The sequence below is a fragment of the Coenobita brevimanus genome, chromosome 61, assembly GCF_032717465.1.
Source record: "Coenobita brevimanus isolate Jiangsu-jjx chromosome 61, ASM3271746v2, whole genome shotgun sequence".
NCBI lineage: Eukaryota > Metazoa > Arthropoda > Malacostraca > Decapoda > Coenobitidae > Coenobita > Coenobita brevimanus.
Genome location: NC_137014.1, coordinates 25,393,639 through 25,420,568, shown reverse-complemented (window position 1 = coordinate 25,420,568; position 26,930 = coordinate 25,393,639). Strand labels below are relative to the sequence as shown.

General features: G+C 42.7%; 1 protein-coding gene across 1 annotated transcript in view; it reads left to right on the top strand.

Moving 5' to 3' along the window:
• The window catches only part of LOC145403713 (PX domain-containing protein kinase-like protein), a 1,006,790-nt gene that overhangs the window by 914,102 nt on the left and 65,758 nt on the right, over positions 1 to 26,930 (top strand). The window contains exons 13-14 of the mRNA XM_080275395.1: positions 2,967 to 3,108; positions 3,513 to 3,879. Coding sequence (XP_080131521.1) covers positions 2,967 to 3,108; positions 3,513 to 3,879 — 509 coding nt within the window. The remainder of the gene's footprint in view (positions 1 to 2,966; positions 3,109 to 3,512; positions 3,880 to 26,930) is intronic.

Below are 26,930 nucleotides of genomic sequence, written 5' to 3'. Positions count from 1 at the left end.
TTTTGAGGTGAGGACACACCAGCAAGATTAGATTTACTGTTTACCAAAGAACCCAATGTAATAGAATCATTGAAATATCTCTGTCCTATAGGAAAAAGTGATCATGTGGCTACTCAGTTCCAGATGATAATAGGGAACATCGAGCCAAGAGACGAGCTTCATAGACGGGGAAGATTCAACTTTGGGAAAGCAAATTTTACAGGATTGAGAAACTTTTTTGAAAATGCAGATTGGAGAAAATTCAGAGAAACAAGAGAGATACAGAGGAAGTGGGATATCTTTCCAGACCTCTATAATTTGCGAGTGGAAAAATTTGTACCAAGAATAAGAGGGAAAGAAAACAGGAAATAGGAGTGGTTTAATAGAAGGTGTATGAGAGCAAAAAAAGAGAGAAATAAGGCGTGGAACAATTGGAGAAAGAGAGGTAACAACAGAACAAAGGAAGAATATAAAAGAATTAGAAATGAATACACAAGAATACATAGAGAAGAAGAAAGGAATTTTGAAAAAGTTATAATAGACAAATGCAAGGATGAACCCAACTTGTTTTATAGATTTGTTAATGGGAAACTGAAACAAAAGGAAGGAATCACCAAATTGAAAGTAAAAGGAGAGGTCTATAAAGATGCAGCAATGCAAGCTGAAATAATGAACAAATGTTTCCAATTGGTTTTCACTAATGAAAAAGAGTTTGTGGAAGGTGAGGGAGTGACTAGAAATGTACCAGTGATAAAAGATATAAAGGTGGATTTACAGGAAGTGTATAAATTACTGGAAACTCAAGATGTAAGGAAAGCCCCAGGACCTGATGGAATTTCTAATTGAGCACTGCAGGAATGCAGAGAACAACTGGCGGATAAAATTCACAGTTTAATCGTGTGTTCTCTGGAAGAGGGGAAAGTGCCACAAGAATGGAAGAGGGCAAATGTGGTACCAATTTATAAGGGAGGAAACAGGGAAGAACCCCTGAATTATAGACCAGTGTCTCTAATCAGCATGGTCGCAAAATTGTGCGAGAGAATCCTGAAAGACAGAGGGATAAAATATCTAGAAGAGATGAATATTTTGGCTGAATGTCAGTTTGGATTCAGAAGTGGAAGGTCATGTGTTTCTAACTTGTTGAGCTTTTACTCAAGAGCGATTGACGTGGTACAGGAGAGAGATGGTTGGGTGGATTGTGTGTACTTAGACTTACAGACTTAGAGAAGGCCTTTGACAAGGTACCTCACAAGAGACTAATGTGGAAACTAGTATATATATAGGAGGACTGAAGGAGAAACTTCTGGAATGGATGAGAGACTTTTTGAGAGACAGAGAAATGAGGACAGTAATAAAGGATAGGATGTCTGGATGGAGGGAAGTAACAAGTGGAGTCCCTGAAGGCTCGGTGTTGGCGCCAGTAATGTTCCTGATTTACGTAAATGATATGGTAGATGGAGTGAACAGTTATGCAAGTCTGTTTGCTGATGATATAAAGATCTTGAGGAAGGTGGAGGTTGAGGAGGATTGTAAAATGCTGCAGGAGGATCTGGATAGGATACATGATTGGAGCCAAACGTGGGAAATGAAATTTAATGTAAAGAATTGTAAAACACTGGAAATGGGTAAAAGTACCAGGAGGCCATCACTGAATTATTTGTTGGGTAATGAATTAATCACAAAAATGAGAGAAGAGAAAGATTTGGGAGTGCTGGTCCAAGATAGTTTGACACCAGGAAAGCACATTAACAAGATAGTTGGAGAGACTTATAAACTCTTAACTATCATAAGAGTAGCATTTCATTATATGGATGAGGAGATTAAAAATTTGATAGTCGCCATGATCCGCACCAGGTTAGAATATGCAGCGGTAGTGTGGTCCCCACACAAAAAGAAAGATATAAACAAGATTGAGTGAATACAAAGAACAGCAACCAAGATGGTCTCCAGTCTGGCAGACTTGTCATACAGAGAGAGGCTGGAAAAGCTGGATTTGCCTTCCTTAGAGGAAAGGAGAAAGAGGGGAGACATGATTGCAGTGTTCAGGACAATGGTGGGAGTAGATAAAATTGACAAAGAAGATCTTTTTGTATGGGATAAGAGAGCAACAAGAGGACATGGAATGAAATTGAAAAAGTCAAGCTGCTTGAAGGATATCAAGAAATATAGCTTTCCTTACAGAAGTATAGACTTATGGAATAGCCTGGACAAAGAGATCGTCCAGTCTAAAAACTTAAACGAGTTTAAAGCTAAATTTGACTCATTGAGAAACAGCGACGGAAACCCATGAGCATAGCACATTCCGTGTATATCACAATTAGGTATATTAGGTAAATACATAAATATTTGGAACGACTTAGACGAAGAGGTGGTGTATGAGAAAAACATTCACGTGTGTAAAGGTAGACTTGATAAATGTGGATTTGGAGACAGGACAACATGAGCATTGCTCAATTCCTATATACTACAAATAGGTAAATACACACATAATTAATCATTGCCTTCCTTTCATTCAGTTCACCACCCACCCTTCTCATCACTCGCCATGTATACCTGTGGATCATTTTATGCCTGAAGATTGTATTGGCTATCACGAACCCCCTCCCAGCACAAATGTCCACTAATGTACTGCCATGCTCATCCAACTCAGCAGGCACACCCCACTCACCAACTATTCCATCCACCTTCACATTCCCTACGTTACCATTTATATCACTGATCAAAAACACTCTCTCATTCCTTCCAAACTTTTCCATGCACACTTCCACATTTGTCCAGAACTCTTCTCTCACTCTGCTTGGACGATCTTGTGTTGGCGCATACACACACACAATCGCCCACATTTGTAATCCAACTTCAGTCTTACCCACACTATCCCTGACCCAACTGATCCATACTCTCTTATGTTCTTCTTCCATCTTTTACTCACAACTATACACACTCCTTTTGCCCTCTCATTCTCACCTACTCCTGCACATATACCCGAGAGTTCGTGTCCAGCAGCGGTGGCGACAACATCTCCTCAGCCATGCCTTCTCCTGCTACCTCGGCCTTCGACCCGTCGACGGGGGCCACCACAGGCATTTAGGAGTCACCACAAGCACCCACCATCACAGGAGTCATGAAGTGGTATAGCGTGAAGGCGAGGTATGGATTCATGAGGCGCCAGGACACTGGCACTGATGTTTTTGTATATAGTCAGGGGATTGCTGGTCCCACTTCGCGGTGCCTCCAGCGCTCGTTACGCGAGGGCGAGACAGAGGAGTTCCATGTTCACCAGACACCAAAGGGTCCCGAGGCTAGAGACATACTGGACCTGGGGGTGCAGCCTTGCTAGGCTCTGCCAATGCACGGCGGCGCCTCACGGCCCAGGGGTGCCGGCCTGTGGATCCCCAATGTCCTGGGGATGTGGATACCATTGTCGCCATGTTTATCGCGACGGCGAAGGCTTTCTGTGGTGATGATGAGGCGGCGATGCTCGTCCTTCTTCCTCAGATATTCGAGAGGAATGGGCTGCCACGCCTTGTCATCAGATATTCGAGAAGAACGGGCTGCCACACCTTGTCATCCCACAGAGCTTCGCTCGTGATACACAGGCAGCCCCGCGTCAGGAGAGTCGTGCCCCTCAGCTGCAGCCTCCCCAACTCCGCAGAACATTGCGGAAAAGGCTGCAGCTCAACGTTTCACTAAACAGGGTGACTACCACCACCACCGCCAGCCCACCACAGCCCATGGACACCGACAACATTCACCCTGACTCAGACCTGCCCAACACACCGTCAGCTACCGAGGAGGACACCACCTCTCCTGTCCTGCCCATCTTCCAGGACATGAAAGATCGTCCTCCAACTCCATTACCATCTGCTGACGGTGTCACTGTCCAACCCATGCACTCAGGAGGTGTGCCCTTCCCCTTCTCCCACCCCACCATCACCGAGGAGAAACAAGGGGAAGACTACTACAGATCCGCATGCCACCAAACACCGTGCCTTGCCTCGTGACACCTGCGAACCCACACCCAGGAGCCCTTCTCCTGCCGCTGACGATCACCTGACTCTCCACATTCACCCCGATGAATTCATCAAACACTTTCAGAAACTGCTCTCCCAGTCCAACTTCCTCTCCTTGCTCTCCGCCACATCACCCATCCTTCATAATTTCCTACTGCCCAGCAACTGCTACCCCTTCGTCATCTGCTTCTCACTGACGGGCCTCACACCATAAGCCCGCTCTCACATTGTTTCACAGGTGGGAAAATCTAACAACAACAACAACAACATATACCCCATCCATACTCCCATTGTCTCACACTCACCTCTCCATTTAGCTTCAGTTACTCCACATACATCAACTTTCGCACCCTCAAGCACCTGGAGAATCTCTCTCTCTTTCACCTCATCATTCGCACCTCTTACATTCCATGTTCTGATTACCATGTCCTTTGTCCGGTCCTTGGTCGTCATCTTTTGGTCATTCCTTGTCCGAGGCTTCTTGTTCGTCATTTTAGTTAGTTGTTTTCCGGGGAACGATTGGGCAAATATGAATTGGAGCAGATGGGGGATGTGGAAGGTGTGTGCTAAATATTCACAAAAGAAATATGTGCAGCATATGATGTGGTGTGTGGGAGGAAGAGAAGACGGAGGGAGGTGCAAGGAACAGCATGGTGGACTGAAGAGGTGAGACAGGCTGTGGCACAAAAGAAGAAAGGATACAATGAATGGTTGAGAAATAGGGGCGTGGAAGAAGTTGAGAGGCGGAAGAGAGAGTTATATGTAGAAAGAAAGAGAGAGGTGAAAAGATTAGTAAGAGAGAGTAAGAAGAGAGTGGATGAGGAATTTGGAAGGAATTTGAGTGTAAAGTGGAGGGACTGTAAGAAAATGTTCTGGAAAGAGGTGCAGAGAGTAAGACAGGGTGGAAATGAGGTTAGCAGGGGAGTGAAAGATAAAAATGGTAGATTACTAGTGGAGAAGGGAGAAAAAGTGAGCAGATGGAGAGAACACTTTAAGGAATTGTTGAACATAGAGGATGGAAGTAATGCGAGTATAAGTGGCTGGGGAATGGCTGGGAGAAGGAGGGAGGTGAGAAGACAGGAAGAAATCAGTAGGATAGAAGTTGTCGAAGCAATGAAGAAAGTTAAATTGGGGAAACCCCCAGAGGATTGGAAGTCAGGTATAATTATTCCCTTGTACAAAGGAAAAGGGGAAAAAGAAGTGTGTGGTAATCATAGGGGCATTTGTCTTCTTAGTATAACAGGAAAAGTGTATGATAGGATACTTATTGACAGAGTTAGAGAAAGAACAGAGGAATTAGTTGGAGAAGAACAGTGAGGCTTTAGGAAGGGAAGAGGCTGTGTAGATCAGATATTCATTCTTAGATCTTTAGTGGAAAAGTTTCTAGAGAAGGGAAAGAAGTTGTATGCGGCTTTCATGGATTTGGAGAAAGCATATGACAGGGTGGATAGACAAGGATTGTGGAAAGTCTTAAGAATATATGGAGTAGATGGGAAGTTGTTGAATGCTGTGAAGAGTATGTATGATGGTGCGAAGGCTGCAGTGCGTGTGGATGGTGAACTAAATGAATATTTCTCTTTGAAGGTTGGGTTGAAACAGAGATGTGTCATGTCTCCATGGTTGTTCAATCTGTACATGGATGGGGTAATAAAAGAGATACAAGGTAGGGTAGTGGATGTTGGAGTGGCCCTGGTGAGAGAGGATAGTGTTTGGAAACTCCCTGTACTGTTGTTTGCAGATGATACTGTGTTGTTGAGTGAAGACAAAGGGGAGCTGCAAGGCTTGGTGGATGAGTTTCGGAGAGTGTGTAAGAAATGGAATCTAAAGGTGAATGTAGGGAAGAGTAAAATGATAGTCTTTGAGAGAGGTGATGTCAGTGAATGTACTGCGAGGTTGGATGGTGAGGAATAGGAAAATGTGAGTACGTTTAAGTACTTGGGTAGTGTGATGACTAAGGATGGAGGTTTGGAGGATGAAGTGCTTCAAAGGGTACAGCAGGGAAGGAAAGTTGCTGGTTCTTTGAAAGCAGTGATAAGAAACAGGGAAGTGAGCATGGAAGTGAAAAAGTTACTACATGACAGTATTGTGATACTAACTCTAACGTATGGAAGTGAAGCTTGGACGTTGTTGGAAGGACACAAGTCAAGAGTGAGAGCAGTGGAGCCTGTGGAGTTACATGGAGAGACAGGCTGAGGAATGAGGATATAAAGGAGCGTTGTGGTGTGGATTTGGATGTGATAGGAAGCATTATGAGGAACACACTGAGGTGGTTTGGCCATGTGTAGAGGATGGAGGGTGAACGACTGACGAAGAGAGTGAATGTGAGTGAGATGGAGGGGGGAAGAGGGAGGGGGAGGCCGAGGATGAGGTGGAGGGATTGGGTGGAGAGGTATATGAGTTGGGAAAAGGGCAGTGGAATGGCAGGGGACAGGGCAACGTGGATGCGATTTGTTTGTGGCCACCCCAAACGGGATTGAGGCGTCTGACAATAGGTAGATAGATAGTTTTCCGGGGCGGGGCACTAACCCTTCGCCAACCCTTTTTATTCGCCTTTTACGACAAATGGGGATACTGGGGGAATATTCTTGAAAAAAAAAAACTACTCCCAGGGGGTATATATATATATATATATATATATATATATATGTATAAACAGTAATCCCTCCAATATCCGACGTAATAGGGCCATAGGCAGGTCCGGATAGTGGTCCTGTCCGGATATTGGGCCCCAGCTTATGGACTTGTACTTATGGACCCTAACTCAAAGAAACACCTATACAACTCCCTCTGGACATGCATAGCACCTATTTAAGACCCAAATCACACCAATAAGGGACATAAAAGACTGAAATAAATGCAAAAGAACCATAAAATGAGGTTTTAGAGGTGAGTTTATACAATATTAAACATTCTGGGTACTTACAAGTCCCTGGCTCCTGGACTGGTTTGAACTGCCAGTTTGCGGTCCACAGTTAATCCTCTGCACTCTAAATTCTAATTTCGTAACACTGCACAACACTGTAAATTCCGTATGTTCTAGTGGCGAGGTATTGCAGTTTATTCACTGTTTATTCACAAAAAACAAGCACCTGTGGCTTGCACTGCTATGAGCATCTGCTTTCGATCGGAGTTTGGCTGTGACTGTTGATGATGGCGGGGTAACAGAGTTGCCAGATTGCAGCGGCCACATTACCATTCTCCTCAACTTTCATTACCAAATTTAACTTTTCATTACCAAATTCATAAAGCTAGCATTTATTCTTCACTAATTATATATTCAAGTGGAAATACATGTAATCACTCTCCTTATAATTAACACCATGTTGATTATTTTCACACTATGTAGGGTAGCAGATTAATCAGAGAGAGCAAACAATCCACCATCTCCATCCCGTGTATCCTCATACATGTGAAAAATCCATTTGGTAATGCATTATTCTGATTCATTACCAAACGAATTTTTCATTACCAAATTGACCCATACTTGTTAATGAAAAATACCAAATGGCAACCCTGACAGGGGAGGGGGAAGGGGGGAGGAAGGAAGGGGTGAAGGGACCATGGTGTAACAGCTGTTCGGCGCCAGGCGGCAATTTCAAATCATGGGTGGGAAAAAAGTCAGATTTTTTTCTAATTTTTTGCGGTTTTGGGCCCATTTTGGGAATATTGGATCCCGAGATGATTATGTCCGGTTAGTAGGGACGTTCGGATATTAGAGGGATTACCATATACTGTATATATATATATATATATATATATATATATATATATATATATATATATATATTTTTGGCACCTGGTGGTTTAGTGGATTATTATTGTGCTCCAATCGATTTGAGCCAGTGAAGGTTTATATCCAAGGGGTGGTTGGGGTTTATTGCTCACATAATGCCACTCAGTTATGAGTGAGGCTCGTCACTCTTGCCTTAAATGTCAGGACCAGCTGCCTAGCCTCGGGCTCCTACGCTCCTCATGGGGCAACGTAAGATTGGATGATGGATGGATGGATATATATATATATATATATATATATATATATATATATATATATGTATATATATATATATATATATATATATATATATATATATCTATTGCCAGACGCCTCAATCCCATTTGGGGTGGCCACAAACAAATCGCCTCCAAGTCGCCCTGGCGCCGGCCATTTCACTCCCCTGCTCCCAGCTCACACCCCCCTCAATCATATACCTCTCCACCCCATCCCTCCATCTCATCCTCGGCCTCCCCCTCCCTCTTTCCCCCTCCACCTCACTCACATACACTCTCTTCGTCAGTCGTTCACCCTCCATCCTCTCCACATGGCCAAACCACCTTAGTGTGTTCCTCATAACGCTTCCTATCACATCCACATCAACACCACAATGCTCCTTTATATCCTCATTCGTCAGCCTGTCCCTCCATGTGACTCCACAGGCTCCTCTTAAATAACTCATTTCCACTGCTCTCACTCTTGACTTGTGTCCTTCCAACAACATCCAAGCTTCAATTCCGTACGTTAGAGTTGGTATCACAATACTGTCATGTAGTAACTTTTTCACTTCCATGCTTACTTCCCTGTTTCTTATCACTGCTTTCAAGGAACCAGCAACCTTTCTTCCCTGCTGTACCCTTTCAAGCACTTCACCCTCCAAACCTCCATCCTTACTCATCACACTACCCAAGTACTTAAACGTACTCACATTTTCCAATTCCTCACCATCCAACCTCGTTGTACATTCACTGACTTCACCTCTCTCAAAGACCATCACTTTACTCTTCCCTACATTGACCTTTAGATTCCGTTTCTTACACACTCTCTCAAACTCATCCACCAAGCCTTGCAGCTCCCCTTCGTCTTCACTCAACAACACAGTATCATCTGCAAACAACAGTACAGGGAGTTTCCAAACACTATCCTCTCTCACCATGACCACTCCAGCATCCACTACCCTACCTTGTACCTCTTTTATTACCCCATCCATGTACAGACTGAACAACCATGGAGACATGACTCATCCCTGTTTCAACCCAACTTTCAAAGAAAAACTCACTTAGTTCACCATCCACACGCACTGCAGCCTTCGCACCATCGTACATACTCTTCACAGCATTCAGCAACTCCCCATCTACTCCATATATTCTTAACACTTTCCACAATCCTTGTCTATCCACCCTGTCATATGCTTTCTCCAAATCCATGAAAGCCGCATACAACTTCTTTCCCTTCTCTTGAAACTTTTCCACAAAAGATCTGAGAATGAATATCTGATCTACACAGCCTCTTCCCTTCCTAAAGCCTCCCTGTTCTTCTCCAACTAATTTCTCTGTTCTTTCTCTAACTCTGTCAATAAGTATCCTACCATACACTTTTCCTATTACACTAAGAAGACAAATGCCCGTATGGTTACCACACACTTCTTTTTCCCCTTTTCCTTTGTACAAGGGAATAATTATACCTGACTTCCAATCCTATTGAACTCTACCTTCCTCCCAGGCCAATCTGCACATCTTCCACATCCATTCTACTACTATCTCTCCCCCATGCTTCAGCATTTCACCACACACTCCATCAATTCCTGGGGCTTTCCCTGATTTAAATTTCTTCATTGCTTCCACAACTTCTCTCCTACTGATTTCTTCCTGTCTTCTCACCTCCCTCCTTCTCCCAGCCATTCCCCAGCCACTTATACTCGCATTACTTCCATCCTCTACGTTCAACAATTCCTTAAAGTGTTCTCTCCATCTGCTCACTTTTTCTCCCTTCTCCACTAGTAATCTACCATTTTTATCTTTCACTCCCCTGCTAACTTCACTTCCACCCTGTCTTACTCTTTTCACCTCTCTCCAGAACATTTTCTTACAGTCCCTCTACTTTGCACTCAGATTTCTTCCAAATTCCTCATCCACTCTCTTCTTACTCTCTCTTACTAATCTTTTCACCTCTCTCTTTCTTTCTACATATAACTCTCTCTTCCGCCTCTCAACTTCTTCCATGCCCCTATTTCTCATCCATTCATTGTATGCTTTCTTCTTTTGTGCCACAGCCTGTTTCACCTCTTCAGTCCACCACGCTGTTCCTTGCACCTCCCTCCGTCTTCTCTTCCTTCCACACACCACATCACATGCTGAACATATTTCTTCTGTAAATGTTCTACACACACCTTCCACGTCTCCCATCTGCTCCAATTCATATTTGCCCAATCGTTCCTCCACTTCTCTCTTATACTCTGCCTTTTTCTCATCCTCTTGTAACCTTTCCACTCTCCTTGCAACTACTCCTTCCTGTCGTCTTTCCCTTCTTCTATTCCTCCAACTTACTTGAACTTTAATTCTGGCCATCACCAAGTAGTGGTCAGAAAGTCCACTCCCCCAGCCTCTATACACTCTTGCATTCATTACACATCTTCGCATACGTTCATCCACACACACATAATCAGTCATTGCCTTCCTTTCATTCAGTTCACCACCCACCCTTCTCATCACTCGCCATGTATACCTGTGGATCATTTTATGCCTGAAGAGGGTATTGGCTATCACCAACCCCCTCCCAGCACAAATGTCCACTAACGCACTCCCATTCTCATCTATCTCAGCAGGCACACCCCACTCAACAACTATTCCATCCACCTTCACATTCCCAACTTTACCATTCATATCACCAATCAAAAACACTCTCTCATTCCTTCCAAACTTTTCCATGCACACTTCTACATTTGTCCAGAACTCTTCTCTCACTCTTCTAGCAGATCTTGCGTTGGCGCATACACACACACACAATCGCCCACATTTGTATTCCAACTTTCAACTTTACCCACACAATCCTTGACCCAACTGATCCATACTGTCTTATGCTCCTCTTCCCTCTTTTACTCACAACTATACATATATATATATATATAAATATATATATAAATATATATATATATATATATATATATATATATATATATATATATATATACACACACACACACCAGTATATATATATATATATATATTTACAGTGATCCCTTGGTTATTGCACATAATTGGTACTGAGCGTTGTGCGTGATAATGAAAGCACAGAACCCATAGAATTTATCTTAATCGGTAAGGGAGACCCCACCCGTAAACCCTGATTATTCCTTTTACATCAGTTGAAAGCCACTAAATACAGGGTCATTTCATGCAAATGTCAACCTTTTTGCATCAGACTGAGAATTGATAAAAAATATAAAATAATATATCATGTTAACTCTAATCATTTAATTTTATGAATCAAGACAGAAAAAGTTGCTAATTTGTCTTCTGAGCATGAGGCATTAAAAAATACCATACCATATCATTGAAGAAAAATTTATGCTCTGATTAGTGATTTTCTTATCATCAGTGATCCGAGTATGTATTTATTTGGAATGCTGTCATTGGTTTTTATTGAAATAGCATCTGTTTGAGTTGTTATTTTCACTACAGGTGTTTACATATACTCTGCAGTCAGACTGTGGCACAACCTTGGAGTGGATGTACTTCAGGAGTAACATGTGTGATTTTTTTTAAACATTTTTCCCATTCACAGCTTATGAGTTGGAGAAAACTAACTTAACTTTATAATACAAATAGGCATCCTAATACCTTACTAATTTAGCCCTGTGATATCTTGTAAGGAACTCTGGTTAGTCATATGCTTCGTCACACATGTTACATGCATAGCGTGAGGAATGTTACCAGAAAAGGATGTAATGTTTCTTATGAACAGCTTTAAACAAGAAATGGCTGCAGTTGCACTGAATTCAGGGTGAGATGGGTAGGTATGGTGGGAGAGCAGGGTGGGTTGATGTCATGGATGGCATTGTTGGGTGAGCAGGGTGGGTGGCATTCATGGATGGGGAAGGTGGATGACCGTGGTTTGTGGGCAAGATGAGTTGTTGGACTGTGTGGGCCGCCAGGGTGTGTGGTGACATGGTGGGTCACCACGGTGGCTGAGATTTGTGTGGCCAGAGTGCTCTGCATGGGTGGTTGGGTAGGTGGGTTGTGTGGGTGGGTGGGTTCATGGTGGGTAGATGTGTTGGGTGGCATTGTTAGATGAGTTTAGTGGGTAGCATTCGTGGGTAGGCAGGATGGAAGGCCAAGATCGTTGTGCTTGGTGGGCTGGACAGGTGGCTGGGAAGGGTGAGTGTTGGATGGGTTGAGTGAGCAGGTGGGTATGTGGATGTGTGGATATGTGGCTTCCCACGTGACAAGGCAGGAGTGGGACCTTTAAGGTTGGTAGTCATGTACCGTATTTCACGGCATATTAGAAGCTGCATTGTGAAAGACGCATCCTAATTTTGGAAGGACAGTTCTGAGAGAAAAGTATGTCTCGACCAAGACCGCAGAAAGGTTGCATGATATGAGTAGTTTTCACTCAAATACACCCTCACCTTTCAGAATCTCTATTCAGTACTGTATAGCTGTCTTTGGTGTCTTTATTTTTATGTAAAAGAAGGGTACAAGACAAGAAAACAAACAAACAACTCTTCGTTACAAAAAGTTACTTTGTTCCATGACACCATCTTAACACTATGTTTACAAAGTCCGAGTCCGATTCCTTTTGTACAATAATATCAGACTTAATGTTCATCTCCATTAAAGTATAAAAAATATGTATCAGGACATAGAGATAAGTATTATATTCGGTGAAATGAACTTAAAACTCAATAAAACCCGTTCTATCATTCATTTAAGAAAGTACTGTATACAGTATAGGCCATTAACCCTTAACCACGGGGCATCACTTTCGTGACGCATGGGAACAAGGGATCATACCGCGGGGCGTCACTTTTGTGATTCTGTGTTATTTTGAATTCGCCCGGGCTTTCAAGTGGTGGCTTGTATCATCTATCAGTGCTGTCAATGTCCAACACTAGTCAGCACTCCTAATCTCATCTGTACTCCCATCCATTGTTGACAATTTAGCCATTTCTCCCCATTCTTGACTCCCCTCCCTACCTCCCCTCCATTACCCCCTCCTCTCGCCTGCCTGGCCGTGCTACGCTAAGTAAATCTTCCCTGGAATTCTCCACTGATTTCGTCCATTGAAATAAGCCCTATGCCCTATTCTTATACCAAATAATATATACAAGAAAGAAATAAGGTAAGTGATAGTGCCATACACCTGGAATTGGCTAATTATCACCTGACAACACCTCACGTGCACTCATTCAATAATTTTCGCTGTTTATTTCCCCATAAATATGCCGTATAATCTGTTCTCGTAATAAAAATATACATAAGAAAGGAAGGGAGAAGCCTAAGTGATATTTACATTCACCTGGAACTACCTAATTTATTATGTATTGTCCAGATTTCCTGCCAATCATTTCATAGCATATATATTAGCAGCTTTCACCCCGCTGACATTGGCAGCATTGCACTTCACCTAGGCAGGCAGGCCACCACACTATATTCAGTTTACTGTCGTCTTTCAAGGTGAAAGTACGTCGGATTCGCGCCTGCCCAATTATGCTGCTTTTTAGCCCCATGCAAAGGGCCCTGTGACCTCTACCCCCTACTAAACCTCGTGTGGAAAGAGGTAAAGGGGTAAGTGACTGTGGAACGTGAACTTGCTAATTTGTCAATGAAAATGATAGACAGTGACTACGATCTATCTGGTGAGTAAAACAGTGCAAGTGGAAATGTATATAATGTGTAAATAATGTGTAAACAGCAAGTGAAAGCAATGAATGCAAATGTAAGTGAACAGTGGAAAATAGTTTTATAAGTTACTGCAAGTGACTGCATAACACAGTGTAAATAAAATAGAAATGTAAATAATGTAAATAAAATAGAGAATGTAAATAGAAATGTAAATGAGTAAGTAATCCCTCCACTATCCGATGTAATAGAGCCAACGGCATGTCCGGAAAGTGGTCCTGTCCGGATAGTGGGCACCAGCCTCCTGGACTTGTACTTATGGACCCTAACTCAGAAAAACACCTATACAACTACCTCTGGACATGCATAGCACCTGTTTAAGACCCAAATCACACCAATAAGGGAAATAAAAGACTGAAATAAATGCAAAAGAACCATAAAATGAGGTTTTTGAGGTAGGTTTATATAATATTAAACATTCTGGGTACTTACAAGTCCCTGGCTCCTGGACTGGTAGTTATGGACCCTAACCTAGCCTAACTCAGAAAAACACCTCCCTACTGCACATGCATAGCACCTGAGACACTACATATTCACATCAATAAGGGACATAAAAGAGTGAAATGAGGTGTTAGAGGTAAGTACAGTATGCAAAATACAGTACAGTCAATCCTTAAGTAACACGTGGTTGAGTAACACGTTTTTGTTCTAACGCGGTCAGCATAATGAGACAAGTCACGTCAACACGCAGAAAAACTCGAGCTCACGCGGGAAGTCAGCTGGCCTGGGGACGAAACTTGAAAGCCGCGCGCTATGACGTCACCCTCTAACCTCTGGGTACATTTCCTGAGCGCATATTTCCATTCTGTATGGGTATTTATCTCAGTACCACAGCCAGCCACCTCAGCCAAACAGCCCTAGTGAGATGGGATAGGTTAGGGTAGGTTTGGTTGCTGAAATTTTGCCTGGGAAGCACAGTGGGCATATTTTCGTGAAAAACCTATGGTTAGTTTTGAAACGAATGGGCAAGCGTTGTTCCTGGCTGAGGGTTCCTGGTGGTTTTTATGAATACACATACAGAATGGAAATGTTTTCTGGGCAAACTCAAGGCCGAACGGTTTGATGAAATTTATGGGTTTCGGCAATTTCAGGGGACAAAATGGAACGACAATGTATGCTAATCAGAAAAAAAAAAAAAAATCCTTGCGTTCTCGTAGATTACAGTTCAGTTCCACATTCTTCGTTTGATTTCATGCTTCCCAACACATTTTGGACCAACTGGGCATATGGTTATCAGTCCTTTCTCATGCCTCATCTAGTTCTTACCCACAATTATCATGGATTTTGCAGTTTTAAGGAACGAAATGGAACGAAAATGTTTGCTAATTAGAGGAAAAGTTACTCTTTCGTCCATGTGTTATCGTAGCGTTCAGTTCCACATTCTTCATTCGATTTAATGCTTCCCAACACTTCCAACTAACTGAGCATACTGTTATCAATCCTTTCTCATGCTTCACCTAGTTCCACCCCACACTCATAATGGGTTTTGCAGTTTTAGGGGACGAAATGGAACGAAAATGTTTGCTAATTAGAAAAAAATACTTTCGTCTGTGTTCTTGTTAGTGTTCAGTTCCACATTTTTCGTTCGGTTTCGTGCTTCCCAACACATTTAGGACCGACTGAGCATATGGTTATCAAGTCCTTTCTCGTGTCTCACAGACTCTACCTCACAGTCATATGGGTTTCGAGTTTTAGGAGATGAAACTGAACGAAAATGTTTGCTAATCACACACACACACACACACACACACACACAAAATACTTCTGCTCGTGTAAGTGAGCATTCAGTTTCACATTCTTCGTTCTTCTTCCTGATAGTCTTATGTTTGTTGGATTACTTCTGGGAGGTAAATAAACGTTTCATACTAAATCTGTTTCCCCCATCGTTTTAAGTTGTATTCCGCTGTCAATTTGTTTGACACATCAGGGTTACAGCGAAATTAGGGCCTGTCCTAACCTAAGTGTTTAAACTTGACCTAACCTAGCTTAACTATACCTTATAATTTAACCTAACCTAACGTAGCATCCAGTTGGGAAGTTGGGAGACGAAAATCACCTTTGAGTACAGGTAACTCGCACGGAACACGTGGGTTTCGTTCCTACCGTGCCGTGTTATGTGCGAAATCGCGTATATTTAAACTACTCCGTATTTTGCTCCCTAGACCCCCCAGATGTGTTGTTTTGCTGTTATCTGTCACTGGTAATCACTAGAAAGCACTTTAAGTGGTTAGAAGGTTTATTTAATGTTATAACTCACAAATACAGTACTCCAGAGCAAAACGTCAACACACAAATACTGTACGTAAGCACAAGGAAACATTCCGACGCCGATCATAGGTAATCATATAAATCAGGTTAACTGGTACCAGTGCTTTAACTTACAAGTACATACCAGAACAGTACATATTTAACTCAGAAATGCAGTACTGTGATATCGAATGATTTCAGTACATAATCTGTTAGGAATGGCTGAAAAAAAAAAAAAAAATGTTATGAATACATTTTCACCTTTTTGATATATGTTTATGGTAGTTTCGAGTTATTTTTTACATTATCGTTGTGCCCATGCTTGGAAAAGGGAGCGAAAGAGTTGAATTTTCAGTCCTAAATGAGAAAACTGCATGTCCTCCAAGGCTAGACTCTGCCACGGGAGAATAAAGTGGAGGGTCAGTCCGATTAGCAATAAGGAAGTTGTGTCACAACTTCCAGCTCCCACACCACGAGAATGGCTAAAAATAGAATCGTAATGCAGTTTCAGAACTAACAATAAGTCTAATTATTACGAATACAGATACAAAGCAGAAATAAATACGTTTACAGACGGGGAAAACAGACTTCTTCCGTCATAACATGTTCATCTTTCTCTATCATTTTACGTTCATCTTTATCATTTTACCTTGTTATTTTTGCAATATATATTGCTGTCTCATAAACAGGGTGGTTGTTTGTGTTTTGCAAGGGAGGAAAAAGATTGTATTTTCTGTCTGGGTCGAGATAATGGGTGTAACTATGTGTGGTTAGGAATGGCCACGAGCGAAAAAAACGTACATCCACTCATCACGATAGCAGGTGGTGAACTGACAGATACATGAGACTGTGAAGTCAAGGTCAGTCTCATGTCCCAGATTTTCGTTCAGTTCCCGAAAGTTTTCACAGTTTTCTACAAGTTGCATTGCATCAAATGATCCAAACCATTACAGCAAACCTGAGCAAATAGGTAAAGATACCAAGACAAAAATGTATTTTTCTCTTCTTATAAGTCTTTAACGAACGAACAAAAAAGGCAATATTCCAACGCCGATCATGGGTAATCATATAAATCAGGTTAACTGGTTACAAGGCCTTATTTAATGCTTTAATTGCTTACAAGTACATACCAGAACAGTAAATATTTAACTTACAAATACAGTACTGTTGAAAAGCAGTACAGTAAGAGTTTAATGAACAAACAAAAAAGGCAATATTCCGACGACGATCATGGGCAATCATATAATTAGGGTTAATTGGTTACAAGGCTTTATTTAATGATTTAACTTTCTTTAAGTGCTTACAAGTACAGTACATACAAGAACAGTAAATATTTAACTTACAAATACTGTACAGTACTGTGGAAAAAACGAACAAATAAAAAAGGCAATATTCTGACGCCTATCAGGTAAACTGGTTATAAGACTTTATTTCTTGCTTTAACGTTATTTAATAGTACTTTAAGTTGCACATAAACTTACCAGAACAGTACAGTACTGTAAATATTTAACTTACAAATACTGTGCTACTGTACTCGGGAATGTCTCACTCACTGAATAATTTCCCGCCTAGATCGTCACGTAATCAAAACAAACCGCACGCTGCGGTGACGTTCGAGGATTTGATCTTTCAAAGGCCTCTCCTGCGTTAATTTGTAGTTTTCATAATGGTTTTTTAATCTTACTTTGTCTTATATGTATCCCAGCCCTTACCGTGTATAATTGTGAGCGCGTCCCGTGAGATCGTGTTCCGTGCGAGTTACCTGTACATCAAGACAATCATGTTATGGCTTAAGGAACGTGATGATAAAAAGTGGGAAATTTTTCAGCAGGAAAAGGTAATTTACCACCCTGAAAATAGTCAGAAAAATACAGAAAACAAACTGGAGGAATATGAACTGAATTGGTAAGGTTCTTCCACTGCTTTAAGCATACAAATACCAAAATGGCAAAAGGAAAAAAGAAAAACCATAGCATAAAAGAAAGCACCATCATAACGATATGGAAGGACAGGGAGAAGATAAAGATCGTGCGTAGGAAGTGATGCAATCCTGGCAGCTGTGAAGGTTTATATGTTGTCCTGAAACTGACTGAGAAGCTTATATGGCGTTATGTGGAGCATCAGAGAAAGCAAACTCTCACTTTTACCCCTTTTTACCATCTTACCCCACGTATTTACCTCCACCTGTACGCACCATCAGGTAAAACACTGAAAGAGATATAACTGTTGTAATTAAAAACATCAGTGGTATTAAAAATGGCATTAACAAAAACAGAAGTTGGACTGGGTCAACACCACCTCCACTGAGTACCCTTTTGTTGATACGTAGCTCCACAGTATTTTACTCCCGCCCCCCAACCCCAAAGTTGTTGTCAAAGTTTCGCCTTCTCGTATCATGTGGCCTTCGGGAGAGACATTAGGCTGTATAGTTAGACTAAAATTTACGGGTCTGGCTGTTTTAGGGAACAAAATGGAGCGAAAATGTTTGCAAACCAGAAAAAAGGTACTCTTTCATCCATGTGTTCTCCTGAGTTAGCATTCCGTTTCACATTCTTCGTTCGGTATCGCTCTTCTCAACATTACTCTTCGTTCGGTATCGTTCTTCCCAACACATTTCGAACTGATCGAGCAGTTTAGCCATATGTTTAGTTTATCAGAAATGCGTTGGGAAACGCGATATGAAACAAAAATTGTGAAACTGAACGCTAACTCACGTGAACACACGGATTAAAGTAATTTTTTCTTGTTAGCACAAATTTTCGTTCTATTTCGTACTCTAAAACTGCCAGACCCATAAATTTTTGTCTAACCATATGGCCTAAGGTCTCTCCTGAAAGCCACATGATATGAGAGAAGGCGAAACTTTGACAACAACATTGGGGTTGGGGGATAGGAGGAAAATACCGGGGAGCTACGTATCAACAAAAGGGTACCCATCCCAACTTTTATTTTTGTTAATGCTATTTTTGATACCATTGATGTTTTTAATTAAAAAAGTTATATCTCTTTCAATGTTTTACCTGATGGTGGGTGCAAGTGGGGGTAATTTATGTGGGGTTAGGTGGTAAGAAGGGGTAAAAGTGAGAGTTTTGGAAAGTTGCCAGAACACATTGTACCATTATACATGTAAACATATTGTCTGAGTGACGCGGATTTGGGTACCACGGTCCTTGTCCAGTCTCTGTTGCCCGCGGTACTCAAGGATTGAGTGTACAGAACAGTATGAAACTTTCTATGTACTTACAGCAAGGCCCTGGCCATCTCGATGAATAACCGCTGCCTCTCAGACTCTGACAGTAAGAAAGATTTCCAGAAGCACTTGCAGTACAATGTTCATGAAGTCTTGCACTTAACTTAGTCATTCGCACTCAGAAGTCCATTCTCTTTACACTGCACAGTCTTGTCTTACTTATGCTCCATTATAACTTTATAAGTGTTGCACTCTGCACTTTAAGTCTTTCCACTCATAAAACCATTTTCTAAACAAAACACAATTGTTAATTTACGTTAAATTTACAGTCCATTAAATCTTTGTCTTTTCACTCAGAACTTAAATTCCTTAACACTGTGCATTGTTTTTTTCACTGCACAACACTGTAAATTCCCGTGTGGTCTAGTGGAGAAGTTCTTGGCGTTTAATCACTGTCAGAGTCTGAGAGTAGCACATGCAGGTGACCAAGGGGTGCATCACTGGGTCGTGGTAATGGCGTAGCCACTGCAGACGACTCTGAAGATAGGCGCAAACTCACGTCGAGCAGTGACTCCACCGTGGCTGATGTGCTGGGCTGTGGCTTGGAGCATGAGGGCCTGTCTTGGAGAGGCAATGGAGTGGAGCCAGGGCTGGGCACAGTGGGGGTCACGGGCCTGAAAAAGCTGTCAATCGTTGATTGACCTAAAGAACGACAATTCTGACGATTAATGATGTGCTGCGTGAAAGCACGCACTTCCTCCACAAGTCCCAAGGGCCCCATCTCCCTGTCGCAGTCCGGGTGTTCCAGGTAGTCCAGAACGAACTTTAGGTGTTCCCGGAGTGCACTCAGCTTGGGGATGGCTGGAGTAGTGTCATGCTGAGAGGAGTCCGCATCATTGTCGCTGTCCTGGTCGGAATCTTCAAGCTGGGTACTGACACCTGCAACTGAAGATGCGATCTTGATATCAGACAGGGTATGATACCCAGGATCGCCCTCACGCACTTTGTCCACATCAACATCGTCCCCATGTGCACATAGACAGGCATGGAAGTCATCCACATCGAAACCTAGGAAATTGTGCTCCACATCCATTCCGAGAAGCAGACGAGACCAACTATTTTCTAGAGTCTTAACAGGTTACTTCCTTCCATGCACTGGCCCAGTTGTAAATGGGAGACTTGATGTTGTAGTGGCGAAGGTTTTCCAAAGTCCGCTGGCCTCGCTTGTCCTGTCCCTCCCTGCGCTCGTCCTCGTCCTTGAAACCAACCACCACCTTGTCCAGGAACTTCCGTCGGTATAGCCGCTTCATTGCCGCAATCACTCCTTGGTCCATTGGTTGGATGAGAGCAGTAGTATTAGGTGGCAGAAACATGCACCTAATGCGGCCATTCTCAGCCACCAAATCCTTGTTGCACAGGTGGGCAGGTGCATTGTCAAGGAGAAGGAGGGCCTTTACCTGGTTGCGTGGGATTCCCAGTTTCTCTTTCTGGTAATGTATGACCTCCTTGACGAAATGGCAGTGGAACCAGTTTTTGAAGATGTGGCCTGTGAACCATGCCTTCAAGGAATGGTACCAGACGACAGGAAGGACATCCATCATCCCACGAAGACACCGAGGCTGCTTTGCACGGCCAATAATAACGGGCTTAAGCTGGTGCATGCCGTTAGCATTAGCACAACACAAAGCAGATATCTTTTGCTTAGAGAGCTTGCGGTCAGGTACACGCTTCTCCATCTCCTCGGCTAGAGTGTTTGTAGGCAAAGAGCGATAGAATAAACCAGTTTTGTCAGCATTGTAGACTTCACTGAAAGTGAGGCCCTCCCTGTCGATCAAGCCCTTCACCTTGTGCCAAAACTCCTCTACTCCATCCTCGTTAGCGTCCAAAGCTTCGCCATGAGACTTACGGTTGGTAAGGCCATGTCGTAACTTGAACGCGAAGAGCCAACCCTCAGATGCCTTGAAGTCTAGGGCGTCGTGAACCCTTGCGAACTTCTCAGCAGCAGCCTTCAGCTCTGTACCATGTACCATCACACCAGCCTCACGTTGCTGTCGATACCAAATCAACGTGGAGCGGTTGACTTCAGCAAACTTGGGAGGAAACATCATCTTCCTCTCCACGTTGCGTTTGCTTTTCGACGAGAAGTCAGCCGTGTACTGCATTAGTTTGTCTCGGGATCTCTTGATATCAAACAAAGTAGATCGGGCCAGGTTGAACTCACGAAAGATGCGTGACGAAGACCATCCCGCATCTACTTTCTCCAATATCTCCCTCTTCTTCTCCAGAGTCAAAACCACTCTCTTTCTCTTCTCAGGCGGCGGGGCCATCATCACACACACGGAGAGGCCCGAGAGCAGCAGGAAAGCCTGCCGCAGGTAAGGCACCACCACAAAAGCGAGCACGTGGGCAGCCACGACGACGAGTGTACACTCACAACAAGAGACGGACGGAAAGTGGGGAGGATGCAGGGGCGCTCTAGCAGACGTCGGAGGAATGATGTACCAAAACAAAGCTGTCCCGCGCCGCGCGCGCCAAGTTCAAATTACGGGCGCGAAAAAGTCTGATTTTTTTCGAATTTTTTGGGGTTTTTGGACCATTTTGGGAATATTGGATCCTGGGATGATTATGTCTGGTAAGTGGAGATGTCTGGAAAGTGGGCGTCCGGATAGTACAGGGATTACTTTAATATAAGAATACGAGTATATATACTAGGAGTAATGAAAGTGAAAGTTTCACTCTAGCATGTATGAATACTATGAGTTATGAAAGTGAAAATGAAAGTGACAGATTCACTCTGAACGCTAGTATACAGGACAAGAGACTGAATGCTACATATTTTACTGAAAGAGAAATTGAATGCCTACAGTGACAATAAACTACTATTACTGAAGGAAACTTATGGATAAAGACTTTAGATATATATAAGTGTTATATAATAATAGAAATATAAACTGTGAGTGTTTTTATGAATAATAAATGACAGAACACTAGCGGTGAACGAGTGCAAGTGGGAAGGTCATACGCGCTCGTAATTTTTGTTGCTTTCACAGTGTGTTTTTTTTGGAGTATGGATTCCAAACTATTTGAGAATCATAGAATAGTATTTCTAGTGATAATATCAGGCTGTGGTAATCATATTACGGGTTGTCGGGAAGTGTAAAGTGGAGACTTCGTTACCCAACTTCAGAGGTCTCCACAAGTCCTACGGTACTTGACGAAGGATCAACAAACATCCCAGGAGAAAGCTGAAGGTATGTGCCATAAGCATATGTAATTATAATATTCTAGGACTAATAACTGATTTTTGGCAAATATTTTTAGAGAGTCTGTCAGAGCGCGAATGTGCCCGCGAGACACGCAAGTCAGGCAAAAACAACCCCGTGGTTTAGGGATTAAAAGTAGGAACACACTTTATCTCCAGATCAAATGCCTGTATGTACTGTATATTACAATCACAGACAGTACAAACAGATTTTCAAAAATCACTTACAAGGAATGTTTACAGCATTTTATTTATTCTAAAAGTACCCTGTACTTGTCAGAATCATGCCCCACACCTCCGGTGTTACGGTATTTTCCCACATTCTATCTCGACTCAATGTGATGAGAGACTACTGTAACTTGCTCCTGATGTCTCATTACTTAGACAACACATTCACTTCCTAAACTGAAAAAATATCCTGAAACAAAGCAAATGAAATACGACTCAAGTCTTTTCTGCTCAGCAAACATGCTCCTGAACACAACTTCGTTGCCATCACTAATGATGCACTCTCACTAACCACTGAATACCTCCACAGTAATAATAATGTTGAAAACATAAATGTAGCACCAGTATATACACACTAAACAAAAAGCAAATTAAAATGTTTTACAACTGAAGTTCAATATGGTGAGGTTGTTGAGAACAGGGCGTATAGCTGTCTCTACCCTCTTCTCTCAATAGCACTCCCTCACTGACGGTGCCATTTGCCTCGCAACATAAAAAATTAACAAAGCGTTCTTAACTCTTCACAATTTACTAAAAACATTCACCTCAAAACATATTGAATATAGTGAAAACATTTAAACATCCATTGTTATACATTCATAACACTGCTGTCTCCCAGTTGCTATACCATTGTATGGTAAGTGACAGCTCTAAGGATAGTGCATGAGAAATGCAGCCCATTTTTCAAATAGCAGAACATAATTTTGCACTGGAAATGCCAAGGTGAATCTCAGATAGAAAGCTAGATAAATAAAATTATAGATAGGTACCAAGGTGGTAGGTGGGGGCACTCACCATCCACTCACTTGATGTAGTGCTGCTCGTTGGTGTCTGCCCTTTCCTATCCTTCCTTCTTTCCTTCCTTCCTCTTCTGTCTTTCTTTCCTTCATTCTTTCCTTGTCCTTCTACCTACAGGTGACTTTACACTCCCTCTTCTGTCCTTCCTTCCTTCATTCTTTCCTCTTCCTTCTGCCTATGGGTGACTCTACACTGAGTGACAAGCCAAATGATTTCCTGTACACCAGGAAACCACATACTACGCTAGGTGGTAACCATATAACCAGATTATGGCATCTGGTGGTTTAGCGGGTAATTATGGCACTCCAGTCGGATTGAGCCTGTGAAGGTTTATATCCAAGGGGTGGTTGGGGTTTATTGCATATATAATGCCACTGATGGATGAGTGAGGCTGGTCACTCTCATCTTAAATGTCAGGACCAACTTGCCTAGCCCCTGGCTCCTACACTTCTCATAGGATTGGATGATGGATGGATAGGCACCGACCTACCACCCAAAGCCCCTACAAACAATACTTCTCATTAAATGTAATATCAAAATCCAACATCACTACTGCCATTTTCTATGGCAGCAAGTGTTGGGTCGGAATGTTGTTCTTGAACAACAACTTGGCTACACATCAGATCTTGCGACGATTCACTGGTCACTGGTGTGACACAGTTTGGAGCCTCAGCCATGGCTCGTGTTACTGCAGCCAAAGTCTGAGTAGCGTCATCTATGGTGCAACTATGCTTGGCACCTGGAATATTGCCTATGATTAAGTCAAATAAAGATTCTGGCATGACAACTGCGACTGTCGTACCAGTGTAAAATGGAGATGCCACCTGGATACATGCCTCAGGGAACAATCTCACTGATCCATCAATAAGGTTAGCTTGGATCTGTCGACCTGTGTACTGCTCAGGCCGAACTAGACTCTGCCTAACAGAGCAACCTGAGGAACCATTGTCTCTTAGGACCTTCACAGGGATGTCTCCCACAAACCCTGGCTGAACAAGGAAGTCACTCTCACCTGTGGAGGAAACAGCTAGCCACTGATTAGGCTGCTGAATAAATGATGCGGCAAACATGGTGCCCTGAGAATTAGATACTTGAGGGGTCGTACTCACTGCCTGGGGAGATGGAGCATTGGCCATCTGTGGAGGGGGGTTCACTATCGCCGTGGAACTAGTGAATTGTGGGGAAGTACCCGTACTGGTAGGGACGACACCACCGTGCTGCTGCTGAGGAATGAAGGCTGCGTTAGCCTCCTGCCTCCGATACACCGGGGCTGGTGCTGAAAAGGTTTGTCCCATCGGTCGGTTGCGTGGCTGATACTGCTGCTGATTAGGGTACTGCTTATCGTACCGCTTCCACTCAGGTTTCTGAGTGTTTTGCCCCTTGTCCTACTTCTGCGGTTTTGGACCCTGGCCATTATTCTGAGAACGGCCTTGTTGCTGGGGTTCAGTCTGAGACGGTTTCCCAGATTTATCAGGTTTCCTATTCCAGGTATGCTGCATGCGAGTTTGACACCTGTATGCAGTGAAGAATGCGTCAGCCTTCTTCACCATTTGGCTGGCATCTCTTACCTGGCAGATATTAGGCTGAGCCATAAGTTCAGTAGGCCACGACTTTTCTAGCTGCGTGCGCAGCATAAGGTCAATTATCTCCTCACGCGTGGAAGGAGTTTCATCTTTCTCCATCCACTCATCTAAGTAAGCAGTAAGCCAGTCAAGAAACTGAACGGCAGTCTCTTTATCCTGTAAACGCGCCCTCATGAGCTGACTCTTGGCGTCGTCAACTGTGAGACTGTACGCTTTGACGAGTGCGACCTTCATCATCTCATACGTGAGATTGTCTCCACGAATTCTGTGGAGAATATCGAGGGCAGGGCCATCAAACAGGTTAAGAAACTGAAGCATCATCCAGCTGGTAAAGTTGAGCCATGTCTTCAAAACGAGCTATGTATGGCTCGATTCACTTGCCTTCCTTGTATGGGGGAAGCTTGATGTGTGGGGTCGCCATAATATGTGCAGGGATAGTGCTCATGGAGCTTGGGCCAGCTGCACCAGATGTGTCTGAAGCCAAGGAATCTCACTTGAGCTTCAACATTTCAATTTCATGTTTTTCACGTGCTTCTTGCTCGGCACGTTCGTGTTCTCGTTGTTCTCACTCGTATTCATGTTCTCTCTCTTGTTGTTCTAACTCGTGTTGATGTTCTCTCTCGCGTTGTTCTAACTCGAGTTCGTGTTGTTTTTGCTCGTGTTCGCGCTGTTCTCGCTCATGTTCGCGCTGTTCTCGCTCGTGTTCGCGCTGTTCTCGCTCGTGTTCGCGCTGTTCTCACTCGTATTCACGCTCTTTTTTGCGTTCCTCACGCTGAATTCGACGCTCCTCACGAGCATCACTCTCGCGTTGCTGCTCGTAATTAAACCGAGAGAGGACAAAGTCCTTTATCTTCTCCGGATCCGTAAGCCCCATATCTTTGGCTTCCTGTACATAGATGCTGGTAGACATGATGCTAACTCAGTATAAGTAAACGAGCGACTTAGTACTGACTACAATTTGCAAAGAAAGATGCCAATAATCAAGAATAAAGAATATAGGCACAGGTTAGTGGTGACCAGTTTTTATCTAATTAAACTGGTAAAGAAAGAAAATTAAACAAACAACTGACTGTGAAAACTATTACATAAATTAATAAAACTGAATCAATAATCACCAATAAGATAGTGCCTATAGACTTTAATGATAAATACTTAAGTATGAACGAGTGAGTATTATCTCATGAATAACTGTAGAGGTAGGAGTTAATATCCTGGAATTAGGTCGCCAATTGTCACGGGGTTTTTAAAGAGTATATAATATTAAAGAATAATTATTCAATAATACTGAGAACACGACAATGAATTGTGAAAATCAAGCAATGATTACTTTATTCCGGCTTACTTCGCCGATTCTCTAAGGACGAGAATTTTTAAACTTTCTCAACAGTACACAGCAGAGACTAATTATTCACACATGCTGTTTATTAGTACTGTTGGCCTCTGGAGAAAGTGACTCCACCCTTGACAATCAATAACTAATGCTATTAATGATAAACAAGTTCTTGCTGATGCAGTTAACTCCTAGATGGCACAACGGATTTGAGTTAATACCAGAAGGACTGGCCTAAGTACCAGTTATGAATAGCAAAGCATTTATGCAAGCTAGGAGCTGCAACTAGAATAAGCTTATGGAGAAATAAAACACGAGTTTACATTACATTAAGCTCAAAGAAAAAGAACTGTTAAATTTATTGATTACAAAGAAATAAATTTACGTTACATTTCAAAATGAATTCAAAATAAGGAGATCGCATGCACTCGCTCACTCAAAAGCTAACTCTTAAACCTGGGAAAAAATGAAAAGAAATACTGGTCAGAAAAGTGGACAAAGCGGAATGGACTGGGCGTCGTTACTGAGGAAGGACGCTGCCACGCTCGCTGATCCTCTCGCTGGCTCACACTAGGTGGAGACTTCAGGAACCCTCTGAGGAACGACCTGGTCTCACGGCGTTTCAATCCTA